General features: G+C 40.1%; 1 protein-coding gene and 1 long non-coding RNA gene across 5 annotated transcripts; one reads left to right on the plus strand and one right to left on the minus strand.

Annotated features, from left to right (window-relative positions):
• Positions 1–6: 6 nt before the first annotated feature.
• CEP76 (centrosomal protein 76) lies at positions 7–15,983 on the plus strand. 3 transcript variants are annotated; one of them, XM_069778922.1, is made up of 12 exons: positions 7–136; positions 1,248–1,403; positions 1,744–1,825; positions 2,191–2,415; positions 3,509–3,694; positions 6,579–6,676; positions 7,356–7,484; positions 10,184–10,375; positions 12,300–12,466; positions 13,395–13,728; positions 14,923–15,140; positions 15,605–15,983. In XM_069778922.1, exons 1-12 carry the CDS (start codon positions 74–76, stop codon positions 15,741–15,743), a joined length of 1,989 nt encoding a protein of 662 aa, XP_069635023.1. In that variant the 5' UTR covers positions 7–73; the 3' UTR covers positions 15,744–15,983. The 3 variants fall into 3 exon arrangements, with proteins under 3 accessions (XP_069635023.1, XP_069635021.1, XP_069635022.1); XM_069778920.1 differs by lacking the exon at positions 3,509–3,694; XM_069778921.1 differs by lacking the exon at positions 15,605–15,983 and having other exon boundaries at positions 14,978–15,116.
• LOC138684707 (uncharacterized) lies at positions 14,817–17,354 on the minus strand. 2 transcript variants are annotated; one of them, XR_011323953.1, is made up of 2 exons: positions 16,636–17,354; positions 14,817–15,146 (listed from the first exon to the last, which is right to left on the minus strand). It is a non-coding gene; the product is annotated as an uncharacterized lncRNA (long non-coding RNA). The 2 variants fall into 2 exon arrangements; XR_011323954.1 differs by lacking the exon at positions 16,636–17,354 and adding an exon at positions 16,089–16,626.
• Positions 17,355–17,866: the final 512 nt, after the last annotated feature.

Raw genomic sequence — 17,866 nt, forward strand, 5'->3', positions numbered from 1 at the left:
GGCCTCCCGCGCGGCGCGCCCCCGCTCCTCCGGCGGCGGGAAGCGTCGCGGTTCGTTCTCCTGCGCTGCCGCCATGTCGCTGCCGCCGGAGAAAGCCTCCGAGCTGAAGCAGATCATTCACCAGCAGCTGGTTAAGGTGGGGGCGTCTTCGCGGTGGAGCGACTTCTCCTGCCGGGGACGGAGGGGGGGGCTTTGCTCCCTCCCGCGTCGGCGCTGCGGACCCCGGCCCTTGGTGACAGTAGTGCCCGCTGAGGTGGCGGCAGGGTACGGCAGCCCGCTCGCTCCGCGCCCGCTCCCTCGCCCTGCTTTGTTTTTCCCACCACAGCCGCTCCAGATGGTTTCCAGGCGCCGTTTTGCCTTAGGGGCGTTTGCAGCCGTCCGCGCTCTCCTCTAATGGCTGCCTCGGCCCGCGGCCTTTTCCCCGCCGTCCACCGACCGCCTCCGCTTCTCGCCCTCCTCCCCTCGTTCCTGGGCTGCGGAGGGAGGGAGGGAGCCGAGGCCCCTGCCGTCCTGCCTCCCCCCGTTGCTGCTCTCTCACTCGGTGTCCCGTTCTGAGGAGACGGGGAGGGGACCTGGCGGGCTGAGCGGCGGCGTCAGCACCCCGAGGCTGGGGCTCTCTGAGCCGGGTTCCCTGGGCTGTGCCTTGAACTGAGGGGGAAGTAGATGGAATGCTTTAACTCGTGTATCGCCAGGTATTTCGGGTCCCAGCGGCTGCGTGGCCTTAACAGCCTTCCCGGCTGATCAGCAGCTTTACACATCCACGCAGTTTCACAGCTGAGGGGAAGGACAGAAATTGTGACTTCCCTTTGCGCGTAGGGGAAGCTTGCAATCGAGATTTACTACTTTGTGACTTACCTACAAGTATATAAAGGTGTACTTTTCCCCTTAAAAATTAAGAAACTATTATCAAAAGTTTGAATTTTGAGGGAGACGATAAATTAAAACAGTGAGCATTTTATAACAGATGGATTTGCGGACCTTTTTGTAAGGAGGGAGGTTCAAAGCAGGGGATGCTGCCAAAAGCAGTGAAAATGCTCATGTTTGGTATACTTGTGGTTTTTTTAACTGGTAGAGCTGCTTTGGTGAGATAGTGACTCATTTGATTAGTTCTGAAAAGATTAATATTTTGGTATAGTTATTTCTGTGTTCCTAGGAGAATACCTTTAGTCTTATAGAGTGACTGATTAGTCATAGCTTCTACAATATAAAGAGCTTGTATTTGTAGCATATAATGAATTTTCTTTTAGATGGATGTCCATGGCAGGATAAGAGAAGTTCTTGCTGAGACTATACGTGAAGAATTAGCACCTGAGCATCAGCAGTTATCCACAGAAGATCTGATAAAAGCCTTAAGACAACGAGGAATCATTGATGATGTTATGAAGGAACTTAAATTTGTAACTGTAAGTAGCTTCTGAAGAGTGAAAATGTTTTTGCTTATTCCTCTTACTGACTTGGTGTTTTGATAAAGCAAAACCTCGTTACTTCCAGAGGTTTGTTATGGCTTTACTGATTTGTGACATATTAGGAGCAGAACAGCTTAATGCATATGCTAAAATTGGTTTAATGATAATACTGCATTGAAAGTATTTGTTCAGTTTCGTAACATCTCAAGTACTAGGCGGGAGCATACCCAAGGAATGGCATTCAGTTGAAATGGAGGATTCTTTAATTTTTAGAAGAGTGCAGTAAGAGCACTGTGGCATCCCTTGGTGCATTAAAAGGTCTTAATTGTAATTCCAGGATGTGAATGAAAAGGAGAGGACTTCAGCTCCAAAACCATCAACACATTTTGTTGCCAGAGAACCACCAGTTTTGAAAAGAAGTATGTTGCTTGTTTATTTTAATATTTGGATCATAGTTTTGAGAGAAATTTGAAGTCTGTGATTTTTGAACTCTGAATGAGTAATCCAGTATGAACTGGCATAAAGGTGGATGTGTTTCCTGCTTGTCTACAGGAAGTAAATTCATGTAAGCAGCAGAAATTAGTGTCACATAAAATGTGACTTCTTAAAAAAATTAATTTATTTTACATTAAGATAACTTCCATAAATTTTAAAATCACTTTCTCCTAAGCATTTGTTTCAAAAAAGTTGGTTTTTTTTCTAGTCTCCTGTTAGTTAACGGATATTTAACATGCTTCCTAAGATCTGTTTGTAGTCTCTTCATTTTTATTGCTACGCTTTACAGCTAACATTGACCCAACACGGAGGTATCTTTACCTTCAGGTTTTGGGTGGAAAAGCTTTTCTGGAGCATCTTCAGGAACCGGAGCCTCTGCCTGGCCAAATCTCTTCTACCTTCACTCTGTGTTTACATTTTCGAAATCAGCGCTTCCGTTCTAAACCTGTACCCTGTGCCTGTGAGCCAGATTTTCATGATGGTTTTTTACTTGAAGTACACAAGGGTAGCCTAGGTAAGGAACATTGTGTGTTTAAAGCTGATGCTATTGGGTTTTTTTCTGACTTCAGAGTTATTGTGAAGTATGTTTGATATTATTTAGTGGCTTTCCTTCCTATTTTTTATCATGTTTTCCTAAGGAAACTGATTACTGTATTAAGTTACACCACTTGTAGATCTTTCTCTACTCTGGCTTCTTTTCCTTCTACTCCATTCTAAAATAATTTTTGAAGTTGACCGACTTTAACCATAATTGACAGTGAGATGATAGTCTCAGAGATGGTAAGAGATACTAAGGTGGCTGTGATTTTCATGAACTTTGTGCTGACAGGTGAATAAGGGAAATGTAAATTTGTCATCATATGGAAGGAAAAACTTCAGTGTAATTTCAGTTTGCCTACCAGTTGGCAAACACCTGCAGAAGAGTCAGTTATCCATAACCTGTATTACCATTCTTCTGTTGGTAGCCAAGGAACATGATAAGAGCTAAGTATGTTATGAAAAGGCTTCTGGATATTGTCTGAATTCTGTAGAAATCCAGGGTGGCTTATGGAATATCAGGGAACAGAGAGAAAGCCAGAGCTATTGTAGTTGGACTTTGGGAAGGGAGTGAATATAACACAAATTCAAAGAAAACCAGAATTTGTTAATTCTGCTTAGGCTCATGGAGCAGACCCTATATCATAGGATCAAGCTTAACTACAGAGAAAGTTGTTTCCTAAAAACTGATGTATAGTAAGCTGACCTGATGCATTCCAACTTAATAAAATAATATTTTTCAATTTCTTTTACTTAATGGTGCTTTAATATTCTTTATTTTCCTAAATGCTTGTTCCATTTTAATTTTTGTGCAGTGAACCAGTTACATTGGAGTACTCAACTATAGGAATCTTTTTATCTCCACTGTAAATCAACTGTAATCTTTCTGTAGCTCTGTCCTAGACTGAGTTTGATTTTAAGATGGGATCATTGCTTACACTTCTGTACATGAGATGTTTCTTAAAATGCTATGCATGCAATTAATGTAAATGCATAATTTTTTTTAATTTTGAGGAGGACTTGGGATGGTAATATTTTTTTGCTGTCTTATCTTGGTTGAATAATGGCAGGTGATGGAAGTAAAATGGTGGATGCAACCACTATGTTATCTATATGTGATCCAGTGCATATGGTTCTGATCAAAACAGACACATTTGGTGAGACAACGCTAGTAGCATCCTATTTCTTGGAGTGGCGATCTGTCTTGGCTGCAGAGAATGGCATAACAAACGTTGCTGTTGAACTCCTGGGTGTGGGTAAGGATAAATAGTAACACTGTAATGATGACTTGAGATATTGAGTACTGAGCTTGCTTATAAGCTTAAGGCAGTATTTATGGTGTAGTTTAATTTTAGTTCGACTCACAAATTACTATAAGGTATCATTAGAAAATGTGGAGGAGACTAATGGTCAGATTTTTCTGTTACCAAAGTACTAAAAATGTGTATTCCAGATCGTGCGTAGTAATGGCCCCCATGTCTGGGAACTCCCACTTCCCAGATCAACTCCCACTTGATTTTCTGCAAAATCTGGCTAAGTTATCAAAAACAAACCAACCAACCAAAAATCTACCAATTCATGGTTGTGACATGGATTTGATGGATGGACCACTCAGTGGATAAGGAATTGGCTGGATGGTCACGCTCAAAGAGTTGCGGTCAACGGCTCAATGTCCGAGTGGAGACCAGCAATGAGTGGTGTTCCTCAGGGGTCGGTATTGGGACCGGTGCTGTTTAACATCTTTGTTGGTGACATGGACAGCAGGATTGAGTGCAGCCTCAGCAAGTTTGCTGACAATGCCAAGCTATGTAGTGCAGTCGACATGCCGGAGGAGGGATGCCATCCAGAGGGACTTTGACAGACTTGAGAGGTGGGCCTGTGCAAACCTCCTGAAGTTCAACAAAGCCAAGTGCAAGGTCCTGCACCTGGGTCAGAGCAATCCCAAGCACAAATGCAGGCTGGGCGATATGAGTGGGTTGAGAGCAGCCCTGCAGAGAAGGACTTGGGGGTATTAGTGGATGAAAAACTGAATCTGAGCCAGCAATGTGTGCTCACAGCCCACAAAGCCAACTGTATCCTGGGCCACATCAAAAGAAGCGTGGCCAGCAGGTCGAGGGAGGTGATTTTGCCCCTCTGCTATGCTCTGGTGAGACCCCACCTGCAGTACTGTGTTCAGCTCTGGGGCCCCCAACATAAGAAGGACATGGACCTGCTCAAGGGAGTCCAGAGGAGGGCCACAGAAATGATCACGGGGCTGGAACACCTCCTGTGAGGACAGGCTGAGAGAGTTGGGGTTGTTGAGCCTGGAGAAGAGAAGGCTCTGGGGAGACCTTGTAGCAGCCTTCCAGTACCTAAAGGGGGCCTACAGGAAAGCTGGGGAGAGACTTTTTACAAGGGCATGTAGTGATGGGATGATGGGTAATGGCATTAACCTGAAAGAGAGTAGATTTAGATTAGATGTAAGGAAGAAGTTCTTAATTGTGAGGATGGTGAGGCGCTGGGACAGGTTGCCCAGAGAGGCTGTGGATGCCCCATCCCTGGTCTAGTGGAAGGTGTCCCTGCCTCTGGCAGGGGGGTTGGAACTAGGTGATCTTTAAGGTCCCTTCCAGCACAAACCATTCTATGATTCTGTTATCTCCAGGAATACATCAGAGCAGTGCACTAAAGAGAGTTTGTGTCCCTTTCATAGCAAACTAGCAACTGCTAGAGAAAGTGATCTCTGCTGTGCTGCCTTTTGTTCCAGTATCTGGAAGCATATTTTTTGACAGAAGGGCTGACGAGCTTTGTTTAGTTGCTTAGCAGGTAGTATATATGTGTATTTTTATCACTTGTCCCCACTCCGCTGAACTCCTAAGCTTTTAGGATATTACAATTTAGTGGATAAAGACTAGATCTAGGACTCAACCTGTCATGACTTGCTACGCTAGCTATCCCAGAGTTTGGTCAACTAGTAGCTGCTGAGTCATTTGAGTATTCTTTATTGCAGTTTCTCTACCTGTTAGGTAGGTGAGCAGTTCTTGATAGTTTCAAAAGAGTTAAATTATACCTTCAAAATATATTGGAGGTTGGATATACTATGTAAGTTATTCCTGATTGTCATCACTTCTGGCTGCTTTTTAGGGTGGGGTGAGGGGGTGTGATTTGGTGCAGTGTTTTATCCAGCAAATACAAATCTAGTAAGCTTATTTGCTAATGTGTTCATTAGCTTCATTTCCTTCTGAAAATGCTGGCATTGGCAAATCTTTAGTAAGCAATGTGGGTTTGGATAGTCTCTCAAATGAAGAGCTTTTTATGTGTAGTGACTTGGAAATGCGTAACAAATAAGTCGAGTTTAATATTCAAATGGGTGATGGGAGGAGTTAAATCTAATTATCATTATCTTTTTTCCAAGTAATAAAGTATCAATCCAGTAAATCCGGTGCTTTTTCTCCTCTTCAAAAGTCTTGTCATTGTAAAAAAATGCATCAAGAACATCAAAGCATGCTGCCATCTCAGATAAATAGACAAACTACTATGTGTGGCTTCTGTTACTTGTATAATTTATAATCCTATCTCTCTGTTGTTTTGTAATGCTTCTTGTTCTTTAGGTAATACTAAATTTTTCAGCATTATGCAACAACATTATGTTTGTGGGGTTTTGTGGTTCGTTTGTTTGTTGTGTGGGGTTTTTTTTTGAAGTTGATTAATCTATCAAAAATCTGGGTCCTTCATAATAAACTGTTTCTTGGGAAAGATTAACTTCACTTATTTCTGACTACTTAAATTTGAGCTACATGCATGATCAGTGGAATAGGCACTTCTACAGTGTGTGAATCTCCTACTCTATTTTAGGTGCCTATTCTAGATGTTTCTAGAATGCCATTCATCTCATACATCCTGGTACTGGCTGCAAAGAGGGCCTTAGATCACTATCTCAGATCTAGAGGTCTGCTTTTTTGGCCAGATTATGGTTTCTTGGAGCCTCGTTTGAGTTTGAAATGTAAATAAAGATGCTTATTTTGCCTATATTTAAAGAAGTTTAGTTATTTTTTGTGATTAGATAGCCAACATATTTATTTTAACTATTTGCTCCTGTCTGGCTGAAATGTCCTAAGTAAACTGAATTTGAGAGAACTGATCAAAATTTATTTTGGTTCAAAGGTACAGAATCAAAGGTTTCTGTTGGTGTTTTAAATATCAGACTGGAAATGTATCCACAGCTTAATAAAACACTGTCTCCAGAAATAACTAATACTCAAGTAAGTAATTTCTGGGAGAGCTGACTTACTTTTTTATTGGGGGGAAGGGCGGGAGCGCAGTATAGAATTACTTGTAGATGTTGAGAGCTGTGGGTTTTTGAATGTTTGATACTTCTTTTTTTTTCTATTAAATTGAAATATAATTATGTTTTTTTGAACGACTTTGTTTATACTAAATATTATTTGAAATATTACTTTAGTCGTTTTTCTAATTACTTCTATCAAAACTTTAAGGAGAAAAATAAGAAAGATGCAATATGCCTAATTTTCTTCAGGTAGTGTGTGTTTTCTTGCTCTCTTTCCCATTTGAAACCATAATTTCAAGTCAGCTGTTCTGCCTGGAAAGCCAGTAGATGTTGGCCTGGAGGTGCACACAGATATTCTTCTGCACATCAAAAGCTGAGCAATCCTTCTGTACAGAAATGCATCACTTAAGATGAACACTACTTCAGTCAAGCTTGGTATATGAGCCTACAAACAAGAAATGTAACTTGAGGTTTTTGTTCACTGGATTTTCATTTAAAAATACTATTCTTCAGCATTTGTGCAGCACACTTTAAATATCAAGCTTTATTTTACATATGCCAGGATTTGGTGTTATTGTACTTACTGATTATGGGCTTTTTTTCCTGTTTAGAATTAACATGTATGTGATTAGTTATGTTTTTCTTACCTGCAGTTTGCTTTGGAACGTCAGAAAACAGCAGAAAAAGAACGGTTATTTCTTGTGTATGCTAAGCAATGGTGGAGAGAATACCTACAGATTAGGCCTACACACAATGTAAGGCTGGTAAAGATTTTTGCACAGGTTTGTAAATTTTATGAATAGACCAATCCTTTCTTTAAGTTATCTTTTTTATTTTTTGATATATTTTGAAGTGTATGTCTATATAGAATCTGTAGGGATTTATGATGTGGTTACATTCAGGTCAGGGCTACATGTGGTGTATCATGCAAAAAATGAAATTTGTAAGGACTAAACTTCTGTTTGTGTATTGAAGCTTAATAGCATGATGCAGACAGAAGGGTTGCTCCAACCACCTCTGATGTAGGAGGTGGTAAAGCCTGTTTAGTCTTTTCTGTGTATACTCACAAATGGCAAAGACTTATGTGATCTGTGCAAACTGTTTCAAACAAATTTTATACCAGATAAAACAGTTACAAAAGCAGACTTAGTAGATCTATTGGAACAGATCCACACAATATTCGAGCTCTGTGTGGTCTGTAAAACAATCTGTCTCGTTTATGTCACACAGTAGCTATGGACATAATTATTGTAGGCTAATAAACTACTGTCAGTTGCTCCTTGGAGGCTGTCCCTCAGTAAAAGGAGTGGTATGATCCTTGCATTTTTTGTGCTATGACTTTAGCCTGCATAGTGGCAATTTTCCTAGCAGAGATAATGTGCAGTAGCTTATTATCTCAAAGTAATATCCTGACGTGATCTGTGCCTACTCTTGCTCTTCAGTGAAGTAACAACTTCCATTCTGGCTGTACTGTGAGTGTTCAGTAGTGATGTGAACTTACAAATCCCAGCCAGCACGCTGAGCCCCTACCCAGTCACTCACTCACTCCACCCCAGCAGGATAGGGGAGGGAATAGAAGGGGCAAAAGCGAGATAAAACTCATGGGTTGAGATAAAGATGGCTTAATAAGTGAAGGAAAGAAAGAAAGGGGGGGGGGGGAAGTGATGCAAAGACAATCACTCACCACCTCCCACCAGAAGGCTGATGCCCAGCTAGTCTCCAAGCAGGAGCATGTTTAGAAGAAGTCAATTCTCCACCAGTTTTGTTGCTGAATGTGACACTGTATGGCACAGAACATCCCTTTGGTCAGTTCGGGTCAGCTGTCCTGGCTGTGTCCCCTCCCAGCCTTTTGCCCACCCTGAAACTACTCCGTGTAGGGGCCAAGTGAGAAACAGAGAAGTCACTGACACTGTGCAAGCACTGCTCAGGAACAGCTAAAACACTGGTGTGTTATCAACATTGTTTTGGTCACAAATATAAAACATGGCACTGTAGGGACTGCTCTCAAGAAAATTAACTCCATTCCAACCAGACCCCATACAAAGGCTTGTATGGGGTTTCAGGGCAGGGTATGTAGAGAAACATATAATTAAATAGGGAATTACGGAACTGGGAGTTTGGCTGGGGACATGAGGTAAAAATGGGACTTGTCCTAGTTTGAGAATAAAGCAACGCGTGAATTAATGGTATTCTACTTTCTGCACCCAGAAAGCTACAGTAGGGTTGGGAAGAAGGTTGGAGGGGGAAGGGTTTGTGGATGGGATCAGAGGACTAAGTTCTTTGTTACAGACCAGTATAGAAACTGGCAGCCCTCAGAATGCTATAGGAACTAGGCCCCCTGCTAGTACCTATAGAGAGTATATCTTGAGTCTCCCGCTGGCCGTAGCAAATGTTAGTAAAACTGCTCTTAATGGCCTTTCTCATTTCTGGGAAGAGAAATGAGATTATCGGAATTGTTTGATAATTTAGTTATCATCTAGTTTCATACGTGTAATGCAGAAGCATGCATTACGTATATAAAACTATATTAAATAATGAATCCTGCCTGTGATTTTTTTGATTGCTTTCAGGCTGTGAAATAATTTTCAACAGGATTCCAGTCAGCTTCAAATAAATGCTGCTTTTCTTATACCAGCTTGCTGGAAAAGCATGGCAAAACCTTAACGAGGGCAATATGTGATATAGTAAAAATATGAGACCATAATTTCCTGAAGCTGCAGAGATTTAAAAGGCTTTGATCCCTTTTTAAAATATATGAACATAAAAGTACCAATTTAGCCCAGTGAGGAAAAGAAGAGTTCTGTACTTCTTGAAATAGTTTTAATAGTTGGTAGTCATAGTATTTCCCTGCAGCATGTGATAAAATGGACCTTTTCCTAGTCATCTTATTTTTTTCATTTTTCCATGAAAATTCTTCATGTTATTACTCTCTTAATTTATAGAGATCTAGTTACTTCGTTGTGAGTAAATTTTAACTGCTTTTTGGTGTTACAACAAGAGGTAGAGTATTCAAATTCAGAAGCCAATAGACACCTTTTAAACTCTAAAATCTGCTGAGTGTTTAATGTTTTGGGGGGTTGTTTTGGGGGTTTCTTTTTGGTTTTGGGGTGTGTGTGTATTTGTTCTGGTTTGGTTTTTTGCTTGGTGATAATGTAAAAATTGATAGTGGGTGGAGCATGAACAGTTCCTCGCCCGTTTAAGAAAATGAATTGCAGCATGTGCTGTTCCAGGTGTTCAGATCTTTAGTCCAGAATCTCCTATGAGTGACAGAGCCAGCAGAAGAGTCTAGCTGTAATGTCTTTGAATGAGTTGCCTTAATGGCCTTGTGTCTTAATTCTAGAAGTATTTTTGTGTCTTAATGTTTTTGAGTGATGTTTATTTCAGGGAGAATAAATCCCATTGCAAAGAAGACAGTCTAAGTTATGATGAATTTTTTGTGATATTTGCATGGCTGGCAAATAACCATGTTTTATATGTTCAGGATGAAAATGGAGTAAACCGTCCAGTATGTTCATATATCAGACCACTTCGAGCAGGCCGGTTACTAGACACACCTAGACAAGCAGCACGATTTGTCAGTGTCCTGGGTTATGAAAGAGCTCCTGTCATCGGAGGAGGTGGTGGCAAACAAGAACAGTGGTGCACCCTTCTTGCTTTTTTATGTAGAAACCAGGTATGTGAAAATAGTCATTGTGTGACAGAACAGAGTTGGTATCGTATTCTAACTGAAGTCAGTAATTTAAAAGAGGCTGCAAATACATGGATTAAATCATATTTGGGGAATTCTGTTACAATAATTTAAGATCTTTTTAAAGAGAAACGTGTTAAATAGCAGACAAGAAGGCTTTGGAGCAGACTTTCTTTACTGCTATTGTTGGGGTCCCTTTGTCAATACATCTGTTTCACAGTGAGCTTGCTTTTCTTCATTTGCTTTTCTAAGATCCCATATAATTATTCAATGAATCCCTGCTAGTGTGCAGGACACTAGTTTAAATTCTGGACTAATCCAGGAACGGTTGAAAAAGTCTCTTTTGAAAAACTGGGTTTTTTAGATGGGCTAAAATATACTGACAGTCTTTACATTCCATTTGTGCAAGACAGGGATTTCCACTAAAAGTTTCAGCATAGTTCTTGGTGATCTGAAGGTTGTATCATAAAACTGTAATAAATAAAACAAATTGTAACTCATTCTGGATTATAGCTCTTCTGTTGTACCAATAAAAGTAATAGTGATCCCTTTTAATACTTCTTTGGAGTGGTCGGTGCTTTTCATTGCTACAGAGGTACTTCTGCATCCAAAAATAATCATCACTGATGTGTTTGTATTAAAAAGATGTGTTCTTGGCAGCAGGAGCTGTATCCCAAATTTTAGACCTCTATCAAAGACCACACAGAACAGGCATTAGCTGTTGTCTCTGAATATCACATCATGCATAGGTACCATATAAAGGCACCACTGGCTACCCACTGGCTTTCAGTTGGAGATGATGATAGCAACTTTGAGTTTGAGGACTGTTGTTTGGAGGCACACAGAAAGGGTGTCCTCCAAGGCGGAAGTGGAAAGCTGTATAGAAAATAGCTGAATTTAGCCCCTGAGACACCAGCTGGACCAGTATTACTTTTCTTGTGGAAAGTGGTATGATGTTATTAAATGAACATAGGTTCACTAAAAACTTGTTTAAATGTACTTTTCTGCATATTTCCCTTGTACATTCTGGTAGGGGAAGATTGTGTTATCTGTGTAACAAATAGATCAAAGAACACTGAATTTTACATTTTCAACATTCTAAGTAGTACTTGACTAAAGAGTCTTACTCTTCTGAATGCTGTGCTTTGTATTATGAAGGCTTCATTGTATGAGGATTTTTTGTTCCTTCTTTACAGCTAACATTTGTAAAGAACTTAAGAGACAAAGAATATTAGACATCACATTTGGAAATTGTTTTCTGTGAATTGTCAATGGTAGTGATGTATTTATGAAAGAAATGTTTTTCTGACTGAAGGGAAAAGCAGTACACATGACTCTCAGCTGGTTTATAGTTAGATCTGTGGGGGAGGTTGTTTTATCTTTGTTTAATTTCTGAACTGTGACAACACATCCAAGCGTGACAACACATTCAAGGCAGTGAAATAACAGTAGAATTACATTTTATTAAGTGACTAAATTTCCTAACTGTGAAAATACTGTGTAATTTCTAGTATTACGTCAGGTATTTGCCTTATATACGTTTTTATGTTTAATTAGAATATTGGTTTTGTCTTCATGGGTCAATAGATTCTGGTTTTGGATTGCTTGAAGGTATCTTTATAATCATAAGAAATGTTTTCCAGTATTAATCATACACTCTATTTGAATAAAAAATATAAATAGTCTATCATTAGAACATAGCAGTATTTTTAATGGATTTATTCTATCACAGAAAACTAAAACTTGTCAAGTTTAAATCTTAAAATCCTGACTTCTGATACGTGCTTTAGGTAAAGAGGAGGGAAACATGACACGTTAAATAATGGTTAGAGAAATATCACTGTTTTCTTTCTTAAAGATCTTATCCATGCCTGATACTCAAAACAACTTACTAATATTTACTGTCTAGGGTGACTGTGAAGATCATGCTAACCTTCTGTGCAGTCTTCTTCTTGGATTTGGATTGGAAGCCTTTGTGTGCGTTGGAACAAAAGCAAAAGGAGTCCCCCACACTTGGGTAATGACCTGTGGAACTGATGGAACAATTACTTTTTGGGAGAGCTTAACAGGACATAGGTGAGTAAAAGGAATATAAGAAAACTGAACAATGTATATTGGGGTTTGCATGGGATATTTTTGTTGATGTTTTTTTGCTTTTTATCTTCACACCCTATCATGTAACTGTCATGTAATCCAGGTGACTTTTGCCTTTGAATCTTTTTTTCTGTGTACTGCTTTTGTTTGGAAAATAACTGGTTCAGTGTGAGGTGAAATATTTCAACAGTTTGTAATACAGTTTTCAGTGGCTCTAATACCATATAGTAACTTTTTTGTCTTATGGCAGCTGGTAACTGTTTTGAGTCATGGCAGTTGGTTGCCATTGATGCTATCGCTGCTATCATTTGTAGAGGAGATGAAATCTGACATGATTGTTTAGGAACCCATATTTTTTTCCTTATTTCACCTGTGAAATCAGTGTTACATTACTTCTTTCCCCTGCAGGAATCTCTGCAAGTTCTCTGAGATTCTCTCTCGAGTCATTTTGGAAGGGCACACATAGTTGTTCGGTATTCCAAAGCTTCTGGAATCTGTTATATTCAGTGTTGAAAAGAAACAATTCTGGTTTGCCACTGTTTGTGTATCCTATGGTTAGCATTTGAAGATGTATTTCTCCAAATGTGATGAATGGCGGGGAAACTGTATGGGTATCTTGTTATAGTTGCAAACTTTAATTGCTGTTGAGTATCTGCTTGATTAATCAGCTTATTTTTCTAGATTTAAAGAAAAAAAAGTGATGCACTATTTCACTGTATGTTATGGCTCCAAAATGTGTTTAATTACTTTTCTGTAAATACATTAATGCCATTTTAGGGCGGGGGGGAAATGTTAACAAACTTAGCATATATTTTTAAAAGGAGGAATGGCGTATATCTGTCCCATCTAAATATTTTTACCTTCCCTTGAAATAAGGTGTATTAATAAGAAATTGAATGTTTTTGATTAGGTACATCCACAGACCTATCAACCCTGATGACCCTCCACTAGTTGAACAACCCAAGCCACTGTATCCTTACCGCACAATAGGTTGTATCTTCAACCACCAGAAGTTCTTTGGAAATTGTCAGCCCTCTGATGCTGTGGAGGTCTGCGTGTTTGACCTACATGATGAATCTAAATGGAAACCAATGAGTGGAGAAGCAATAAAATCTGTATGTTCCCCTGGAACAACATCTTCAGTTCCCCCTTTTCCTCCTCTGTGTGCTTCCACAATAGATGCTGCGGTAACAAGCAATGAGATAGAATTGCAGCTGAGAATATTGGTCTCTGAACACAGAAAGGTAATACTATTTAAAGATTGTCATTGATCTGTTGTGGTAATAAAGGTGCATGTTTTTACTGCATACTTGTTTTGGATAGCCATTTGTTAGTTCACATACTTGTATCTTTGCAACATGTTTTCCATCAGCTTTTGCAGAAATGCAGTATATGAAAAGTGAAATAACTGAGAAATTATTTGTAAAGGCTGTACTGAGCTAGTTCAGACATCATACTTACTATTTGCAGTGATGATTCATAGCCTTGTGTGTGGGCTCCTTCCCCCCACCCTGCCTTTGCCTCTCGTTCTAGGTCTGTGATCATCAGCTTACTGGCACCTGCAGGCTACCTATGAGTGGTCTGTAAAAGAGCTAGGAAGATCAGACCTGGTTGTTAGCGGGCTTTGCCTATCCTTTACAAATGTTTTTGGTCCTTAGATAAAAGCAGGCTTTCAGCTTTCATGATCTTACTCTGACTGCTTACAAAATCAGAAGGTGTTTCTAGAAGTTAGTTTCGTCCTTTATCAGGATTTTTACAAGACGTGTTGTGCCAGAAACGATTCTTCCTGTGCTGGATATGAAGGAGATGATATTTTAAATCCCCATTAGCTTTTGTCTGTTTTTAATGGGGTTTTTTGGTTGTTTTTGTTTTTATCTCCCCACACAATGCTCAACCTTTGGGGTGGCAAGTAATTCTCGGCGTATGAGTCTCATGCAATGTTGAATACATACGCAGTAGACTTTCCTGCTTCTTTGCGTTTGTGGGATGATAGGAGGAAGGTGCCATGTACATGTGTACGTGTTTTGGGGAGCTGTTGCGCATTGTTTTTTTCAGAAGTGGGTTTCCATGAGAGACATTAGAAAAATGAATCTTAGTTGATCTTTCCTGTATTTTTGCTGTGTATTTATGCACCGTCGTCTTACGTTTCATGCAGAGATACTGTAGCTAAAACATCTAGTTTTAACTCTGTTCATCTTGTTTTAGTCTAGTAATCTAACTTAATTTCTTGCTAAATGTTCGGTGTTTTATTGGTGGTGGTTGATTCTTCCAGTTGGTGTGTGTCAATATACAAATCTTATTGCTTCATGGGTTCCCTTCCATTAACTACAAATTAAAGATTTGTCATGGGTTTATTTGAATCTATACAGTATGCAAGCTTAGTCATATCCTAATGTTCATTCTGTGCAGTTGTCATCATTCTGTGACTTGCCTCACAGGATCTTGGCCTTTCCACTGTTTGGGATGACCATCTATCCTATCTGTTGTCACCAGCATTAGCAGCCTATGAGCTCGAACGTACAACAAGTATATCTGCAGGAAACGAAGAGTTTCAAGATGCTGTAAGAAGAGCGGTACCTGATGGCCACACTTTTAAAGGGTTTCCTATCCATTTTGTTTACAGAAATGCCAGGAGAGCATTTGCCACATGTCTTCGGTAGGTCTAAATGTAAAAATATATATATATATATTAAAACCAAATAGGAATACTTAATTATGAATTGCAGCTCGGTTATTTTTGATAATGACATTTAAAGAAGATGAATTTCCTTAAATTACAAGTGGAAGAAGAGTTGTGCGGTATACATAAGTGGTCATGGGGTGCAGAACTTTTATGTTACATTGGTGAGTTCAGTGATGATAGACTGCTCATGGGTTAAATTAAAGAATGAGGAGTTAATTTCTCTGCACTTGTTAAAAATGATCAGTAGTGGTCTTGTTTTCCTCCAAGGCAACAGCCCCTGCACTAGAGAGCAATATTATTATTTGTAATGACAGACTCATGGCACTCATTGTTATGTAAGCATTAGTCACACTTAAAAAAATTGCACGTATGTAATTGAAAATTTTAAAATTAGCTTAGTAATATGTGTTATTCTTGTTTTTCTTTTTGTCATATAGGTCTCCTTTTTGTGAAGAAATAATCTGTTGTAGGGGAGACCAAGTGCGCCTTGCAGTTCGTGTACGAGTGTTTGCATACCCTGAATCTGCATGTGCTGTTTGGATCATGTTTGCTTGTAAATACCGCTCTGTCCTTTGAAAAAAAAAAAAAAAACAAAACCAAAAACCAAAACCCAAAATCGTTCAGACCCTTAGATCTGCAAAATAATGTATGTGGGTATAAAATTATGCAATTAAAAACTAATATCGTATTTTATATAAATGCCACTGATTTTGAATACCACAGTGTGTGTATTGAAGAGGATTGTGTACACAGTAATGATTGTATTTATAAAGAGAATTTAGTCTTATTTTTAATAAAGGTTACTTCTAATAGTTACAGGAATGTGGGTCAAGTTACTAAAATGTGTGCATAAAATAACTAGCTTCTCTTCTGCAGTTCTGAAGTGGTGTGAGAATTCATTTAGAAAAAAGTCTGTTTTACCTCTCCAGGGTAAGAGACTCTTTTACCGCTCCTCTCCGTGTAGCATCCCAGGTGTACTTTGTGAGTAGCTGAGATCCAGAAATACTGAAGTTCAAGCATCTGTCATTTCCAACAACAAAACTTATTTCTGCCTCTCTTGGACCAAGCAATAGCTTCTACGTTCAGCTTCTAAGAACAGTTCAGTCAGGTATAGGTAATCTTGTTAATCTATGAATTTAATAATTTATGGATTTTTTTTTTTTTTTATATATATATATTTAAAACTAAGACTTGGATACCTGAACATGTAAATAGCTGTTCTGGGTTAGATAAAGTGGTTTAACCTGATGCCTTTTTCCTGACATCAGCTTAGGAAGTTTCTGAGGTAGAAGTTGTAGCTAGGCCATTTTGCTTAACAACCATTCATGATTTTGTCTTAATTCTGACGCTCAGATCCATACTCACTTATCCGTCTATGGTTTTTTTTTGTCTTAAAGCTGTGGATGATTATTTTGCTATGTGTCTTTTAGTTGTCATGCTTTGAGAAATGGCAAGCGATTGGACTTACTGAACTTCTCCATCCCATGCCTCTCATGGTTTCACCATGTGGACTCCAGCCATCTCTTTTTGAGGCTGAAGAATCCAAAACGATTTGATTTCTTGTCTAAAAGCCATTCCATATCTTTGATAGCCCACGTCTGCCTCCTTCTGTTCTACTTGTAAGAAAGATCCAACTCTTGGTGCTGGAGAAAAAAAACCCAACTAATCCTGTAGGAGCTTGCAACACATATAGCAAGAGCAAATGTTGGCATTTTGCACGTACGTTTCATCAGTGGTGTGGTAGTGTGATTCTTTTTCCAGAAGTGCTAAATACTGCCTACTGCAGCACTTGCGTTTTAGCTTCAAATTTCAGTAGTATGTTATGTACTTACTGGCCCTGCTGCTAACACGTTTCAGATGCTCTACACATCTGTTTTCCTGTTGTGTTTATACCTGAAAGACCAAAATGTATTCATTTGGCTGTTACACAGCGTACGGGACCCTGATCAAAGCTTCAGACAGTACTGTTTCTCCACTGATTCCATTATATCTAATATAATGTGGAAGGCTAGATCATATTGTATGGTGAATATTGCCAAAGTTAATAGCTTTATTTAAACACTAGCTGTATCTTATTTGCAGCCGTGTATGATACGCACGCGTATGTCGTGGCAAGAGATAAACAGCACCCGCGTTCAATACAGGGAAAAGTGAAATAGGAAGCGGGATCGCACGCGTTAGAGCGGGCGTTGCGTGGCCTCGCCAGCGTGTACGCCGCAGCCGTGTCAGTCGGTCTGTCAGACCAGGCCGGCACTAAGGGGAAATTTTTCATTTCCTTTTACGTGCGCTAGGTGAAACTGTAGAATACCGAAGGAAAAAAAATAACCAGCCCCACAGAGAAGTGTTTTTTGATGTGAGCTTTAGGGCACTTCGCCCCCACCCCAGGAGGCTGACTCCGTTGGCCTGTTCCCGGCCGGGGGAGAGGCTGCGCCCTCCCGGGGCCCGGGGGTGCCGAGGGGCGGGAACGCCAGCTCCCAGCTGCCGGGCAGACCACTCCCTTCTTGGCCCTTTCCAGCCGGTAGCTCCTTCGCCCGCCCTCAGCCTTTCCGCGTAGGCTCGGCGGCGGCCGCAGGCCCCGGGAGCGTTGCCGGGGGAAGCTTCGCGGCGCGGGGCGTTTGCCTCGCAAGGGCGGGCCGCGGAGCCAGGGCACGGCGGGGGTGACGCTCTTGCTCCGGAACGCGAGGCGTCCGCGCTGCAGA

Source organism: Haliaeetus albicilla, chromosome 3 (genome assembly GCF_947461875.1).
Source record: "Haliaeetus albicilla chromosome 3, bHalAlb1.1, whole genome shotgun sequence".
NCBI classification, from domain to species: Eukaryota; Metazoa; Chordata; class Aves; order Accipitriformes; family Accipitridae; genus Haliaeetus; species Haliaeetus albicilla.